This window comes from Colletes latitarsis, chromosome 14, assembly GCF_051014445.1.
Source record: "Colletes latitarsis isolate SP2378_abdomen chromosome 14, iyColLati1, whole genome shotgun sequence".
NCBI lineage: Eukaryota > Metazoa > Arthropoda > Insecta > Hymenoptera > Colletidae > Colletes > Colletes latitarsis.
In genome coordinates, this window is record NC_135147.1 from 10252948 (window position 1) to 10259594 (window position 6647).

At 39.9% G+C, this 6647-nt stretch overlaps 1 protein-coding gene across 1 annotated transcript; it reads right to left on the bottom strand.

Moving 5' to 3' along the window:
* Nucleotides 1-4249: 4249 nt before the first annotated feature.
* LOC143350247 (ATP-dependent DNA helicase Pif1-like) lies at nucleotides 4250-5002 on the bottom strand. The gene has a single exon (XM_076782203.1). It carries the CDS (start codon nucleotides 5000-5002, stop codon nucleotides 4250-4252), a length of 753 nt encoding a protein of 250 aa, XP_076638318.1.
* Between the last annotated feature and the right edge of the window lie 1645 nt (nucleotides 5003-6647).

Sequence of the window (6647 nt, forward strand, 5' to 3'; positions counted from 1 at the left end):
CCACTTTCTCGATCTATACTTTTACATAAAAATATTCGATGAGGTGCATTTCTAGCTATTACGTGTAGCATCATGAGCAAACTCTTAGAAAATCACTCCTACTCCTCATTTGAACGGAATTTTTACTTTCATGATTTTAACGAAAAGTCGTTTTCCTGCTCGGGGAACACATATGTACAGGGTGTTCGGCCACCCCTGGGAAAAATTTTAATGGGGGATTCTAGATGCCAAAATACGAAAATCTGGCTCATGATTTTGCCTTTTTCGCATACTTGTTGGACAGATCCTGGGTTTTTTCGGGTTTGAATCATGTAGTAGTGTGATACCACACTGAAGCAGTCAATTAAGCCTGATTTCGATCTATATTTTAGAAGATATCACCGGTAAGATCTGGGTTAGGTCTTGGTTATGCCCCCAACTGGCTAATGATTTTGCATTTTTCATATACTTGTTGGATAGATCCTGGGTTTTTGGGGTTTGAATCACGTAGTAATGTGGTACCACACAGTAACAGTCAATTAAACCTGGATTCGATCCACATTTTATAGGATATCACCGGTTAGGTCTGGGTTAGGTCTGGGTTATGCCCGCATCTGGTACATGATTTTGCCTTGTTCGCATGCTTGTTGGATAGATCCTGGGTTTTTTCCTGTTTGAATCACGCAGTAATGTGGTACTACATTGAAACAGTCAATTAAACCTGGTTTCGATCCACATTTTAGAGGATAACACCGGTTAGGTCTGGGTTAGATCTGGGTTATTCCCGCATCTCGCTCATGATTCTGCCTTTTTCGCATACTTGTTGGCCAGATCCTGGGTTTTTTCCTGTATGAATCACGCAGTAATGTGGTACTACATTGAAACAGTCAATTAAACCTGGTTTCGATCAATATTTTAGAGGATAAAACCGGTTAGGTCTGGATTATGCCCGCCTCTGGTACATGATTTTGCCTTGTTCGCATGCTTGTTGGATAGATCCTGGGTTTTTTCCTGTTTGAATCACGCAGTAATGTGGTACTACATTGAAACAGTCAATTAAACCTGGTTTCGATCAATATTTTAGAGGATAACAACGGTTAGGTCTGGATTAGGTCTGTGTGATACCCGCATCTGGCTCATGATTTTACCTTTTTCGCATACTTGTTGGCCAGATACTGGCGGTTTTCCTGTTTGAATCACGTTGTAATGTGGTACCACACTGAAGCAGTCAATTAAACCTGGTTTCGATCAATATTTTAGAGGATAACACCGGTTAGGTCTGGGTTAGGTCTGGGTTATGCCCCCAACTGGCTCATGATTTTGCTTTTTTCCTATACTTGTTGGCTAGATCTTGTGTTTTTTCGGGTTTGAATCACGTAGTAATGTGGTACCACACTAAAGCTGTCAATTAAACCCGGTTTCGTTCATTATTTTTTTTTAATTCTACATAAGCAATTTAATTTTTATATGTATACAGGGTGTTCGGCCACCCCTGGGAAAAATTTTAATGGAAGATTCTAGAGGCCAAAATAAGACGAAAATCAAAAATACCAATTTGTTGATGGAGGCTTCGTTAAAAAAATATGAACAATTAAATTAAAAAATTTTAAATGGTTTTGGAAAAATTATTTTCGTTTGCGGGGGTCAATTACAATCATTTTGTATGAATACACATATCCCGAAAATCCTACCCTCCTTCGAGAAAAAAATTCGGGTAGGTGGTAAAATTTCTCGGCGGAAAAAAAAATTTTTCAAATCGTTCTAAAAAAATTATTTCCCACTAGCATGCCCCATCTGGGCTGCGCCCGAGATGGTAGCGTTACACAACAGATACCAGGCGCTTTTTCGTTCCATTTTTTGGCTAAGTAATTGCGGCAAGTATGATCCATCGCTCCTACTTTAACTTCTCGTAAATTAAGATAGTCAATTCCTGGATCATATTTGAAAGCAAACCTTACGGTAATTTTTACTTTTATGAGCCCATGATTAACAACATTCCGCGTTGCTCGGCGTGTAGGTTTGATACGTCGAGCAGAAACGGATAATCTTGATAAGTTTGATCGCATTCGTGGCATAGTAACATCAAAATCAAAACAGACTTCAAAAGAGACTGTAGATAAATTTGCAAAAGCAATTTATGATTTCTCTCGCGAGGAAGCGCTCGAGAAGCTTCGCCACCTGGCGGTAACAACGCGGTACTGCTACGAGCGAGGTATCGCGCGGGCCGAATATGCGCATGCGCGTGCAAGTTGACTGTCGTATACAGGAGTCACGTGGTCTGCCAAACAGTCGTACACATGAAATCTTTGCATATAAATTATATGTTAATAACGCGCTTCTGAGACATGCTACATAGCCTATGTCCGTCCTAGAGTATGCAGGCATAACGTGTCAAAATTTGAGAAAGATCGGCTCAATAGGTCTTGAGTTGCACGCGAACATAAAAATCGGCTCTCTCTTTATACAGGGTGTCCCGTAAATAGTGTAAGAGCCGGAAATGTGGGGTAGCTGAGACGATTCTGAACAACAATTTCCTTTGCAAAAATGTCTGATGGAGCTTCGTTTTTGAATTATTAACGAAAAACACTGACGAATCACGGCGCTTGCCTGCCGCGCGCTCAGGGCCGTCCGAACTAAGAGAGCCACCGTGTCGGGTAGGTAGCAAGATGTGCATCGGAGATACGTCGAGGAACGAATACAAATAATTAAAAATACTACCACTGCAACTGTTACCTCTGCGGATTGGATAAATCAGCCAGCTAAATCGAATTTATTAATTATTTATATTCGCTGTTTCCAAGGAAGAAGGAATAAAATGTGGGAAGATGCTCTCGGAATTTTTAGGAAATTAATTCTTCGCACCTGAATGACGCTTCTCGCCAGTATGTGTTAAAATTAAAATAAGAATTATTTTCAGAAAATTAAAATAAATACGGTAAGAACCATTTGTAATCGTTTGTTATTAAAAACTGTACTGGAAAAGCAGGCTGGATTTGTGCGTACCGAAACATTCTTCGCATGCAAGGGGTTAATAGAGAATTAATTGAAATTCGCCTTACCCATTTACTTGCAAGTTGCAATAGAGCCGGTTAGTGCACCCCTGTCAATCATGGAAAGGTCGAAGACCCCAATAAAAATCAGCTGATGGGACGGCCCGGTCACTGCACTCGCTTCTTACCCCGAAAACACTTCACAGCACAGTCACTAGCACTTTTCACTTTTACATTTTCGGGGTAAGAAGCGGGTGCAGTGACCGGGCCGTCCCATCAGCTGATTTTTATTGGGGTCTTCGACCTTTCCGTGATCGACAGGAGTGCACTAACCGGGCCTTATTGTCGGCGCAGCAGAGCAACTTGCTAGTAAATGGGTAAGTCGAATTTCAATTATTTCTCTATTAAAGCCTTTGCATTCGAGGAATGTTTCGGTATGCACAAATCCAGTCTGCTTTTCCAGTACAGTTTTTAATAACAAACGATTACAAATGGTTCTTACCGTATTTATTTTAATTTTCTGAAAATAATTCTTATTTTAATTTTAACATACTCTGGCGAGAAGCGTTACTCAGGTGCGAAGAATTAATTTCCTAAAAATTCCGAGAGCATCTTCCCACATTTTATTCCTTCTTCCTTGGAAACAGCGAATACAAATAATTAATAAATTTGATTTAGCTGGCTGATTTATCCAATCCGCAGAGGTAACAGTTGCGGTGGTAGTATTTTTAATTATTTGTGTTCGTTCCTCGACGTATCTCCGATGCACATCTTGCTACCTACCCGACACGGTGGCTCTCTTAGTTCGGACGGCCCTGAGCGCGCGGCAGGCAAGCGCCGTGATTCGTCAGTGTTTTTCGTTAATAATTCAAAAACGAAGCTCCATCAGACATTTTTGCAAAGGAAATTGTTGTTCAGAATCGTCTCAGCTACCCCACATTTCCGGCTCTTACACTATTTACGGGACACCCTGTATAATAGTACTCGTGGCGTGCCTTCGGCACGCCCTCGCTGCTAGATCCTCCGGGCGGGTCGCCCTTACGGGCGGCGCACAATGCGCGCACCAGTGACATCACAACTTTTGAACGACTGGACTTTCGCATGGACAGAATTTCATGTCAACCAAATGATTTATTTCCTTGTATTAACTTTAAAATCACAATAAATCTCGAGGTGTTTTACTTACATTTCGATTTCTATTGCAAGATCGATGTTAAAGTAAACAATCAAAACAAAGAAATGTTTTGTTTCAATTGGTTTTCTGCTATGTCACCATTTTTTCATTGCAATGCTTTATGATACACTACGTTTTTTGTTTTGTTTTCTGCCGCATAGACAAACAAAGCTGATGGTTTTCCAACGCGGGGACAGGCGACATACAATTGACCATGCGAGAAGCATGGATTTTCAAGATTAATGCCGCAAACACTCAATGCCTGCCCTTGTGATTTGTTTATTGTCATTGCGAATGCAAGCCGCACCGGAAATTGCAAGCGTTTAAAGTCGAATGGCATGTCGATCGGAATAATTGGGATGCGTGGTATCGAAACGTCTTCTCCTTTGTACTTTCCTGTAAGAATTGTTGCTTCGATGACGTTGTTCATCAGTTTCTTCACCGCAAGCCGAGTGTCATTACAAAGACGTGGTTGATTGATACTTCGCAACATCATGATTACCGATCCGACTTTCAATTGGAGATTATGCGGCGGCAATCCGGGCAATTCCAGCGAGTTTAAAAATTCGGTTGGATAGTTCACGACATCATCTTGGCTAGTAACGGAATCGACCGATTTGTACGTCATCAAGTCGCCAGCAATTTCAGTTTGAATCGTGATATTCAATTTGTCGACATCAATGTTTTTCGCAGCTAATATAGTGAACTTGCAAAAATTGACGGGGAATTGAATGCAGGCAGTCGAAATGTCAACGGGGATTTTGCCATTGCCAATGTCCAGCAATTGGTTTGAAAATACTTCTCCAAATTGGTCATTCAGTAACTTGACTCGCATGTTCATACTTAATTGGATGGTCATTACGTATTTCCACAAAACGGACGACTTCAAACATGCATTCAGTTCATCGGCTGGCGTTGACCTTGGAACCACTTCAAAAGAAATTTAGTTGATTGCGACACAATGTATGGTCAATATAATCAATTCTAAACAAATTTTATCGATTGCAACACAATAAAGTAAAATAAAAATAAGAATAATATTGGAATTTTGTCGGAAACCAACAGAGTACACAAGAGGGCGAGGACAACAGGATGGGTAGGTTTAGCAAATGATACCATAAGGTCAATATGAGCCAATAATGGTGAATATCCGCGTCCGCGACGCATATTAATACCGCCCGCACACACCTTACATGCGAGAAACTTGTGCATCTGGCGGTGGCCGCGGTAGGTGACGCCGTCGTGGCCCTCTCGCGGCGGTTGCGGTGTGGGTAGTCTCATCTCTTCCCGAATTTCCATGTTTCCGAGCAACTTTTAAAAACCTGATTCGGACTACAACGAACATTTAAAAAAAAAAATTAGCCAGATCGGTTCAGCCGTTCTCCCGTGATGTCGTGACCAACGAACAGCATTTGAGTTTTATTATACAGATTGCAAGGGTCGATTATAATCATTTTTGATGAATAGATATACCCCGGAAATCCTACCCAGTTTGGAGAAAAAAATTCGAGAAGGTGTGAAATTTTTCAAGAAAATTAAAAAATTTTAAATCGTTCTAAAAAAATTATTTCTGATTGCAGGGACCAATTATAATAATTTTTGGTCGATAGACATACCCTCGAAATCGTAACCATTTTCGAGAAAAAAATTCCTTACCGAAAATATAATTTCAGGCGAAAAATGCTTCCCGTAAATTTTATGTTTGAATCTTTAAAACACCATAACTTCCGAACGGATTGGACGATTTTAATGTTAAAAAAGCCAAACGCCGCGTATTTTAGTGTAGAATATGTAACAATTATAAAAATATTGGAAAGGTTGTTCCTTGGCCCCGTAATGTTAGAAAACCCCCATAAAAATGGTCCAATTTTCAACTTATATAGCCATAACTCCTATAACAGTGAATATATTTCAATGAAACTTTTTTCTCAAGTAGAGCCCATAGGTACCTACAAAAAAGTATTAAACAACTTTTCTGTAGGACGTCAAGCGAAATTATTAAAAATCAAAAACGAATTTTTAAGAAAAATCAACAGGGGATAGGTAGGTAGGTAGGTAGGTAGGTAGGTGCCTAAATTTTTCGGCCAAAATAAAAGGTCTCAAATCGTTCTGGAAAAATTATTTGCGGTTGCGGGGGTCAATTACAATTATTTTTGGTGGAATAGACATACCCCCAAAATCTTGCGCATTTTCGAGAAAAAAATTCAGTACCGACGGAACTTTAAACGTTAATAATTACTTTTTAACGAAGTCTCCATCGACAAATTAGAAAATTATTTTCTTCTATCTATTGTAATTAAGAGTAAAATTTAAGAAATAAACGGCTTAATCGTATAAGGCGACTAAGCGAAAATAAATTCAACTTGCACCGATTATTTTCCATTTGCCCAGCGTTCCTTCCCTCGAGATCCGGACGAGGTTAGGTTAGGCGAGGTGTTTAAACCTCCTCCCCTTAAAACACATTGCTTTAACAGTATAATAAAAAATACTTAACTGTCCAATTA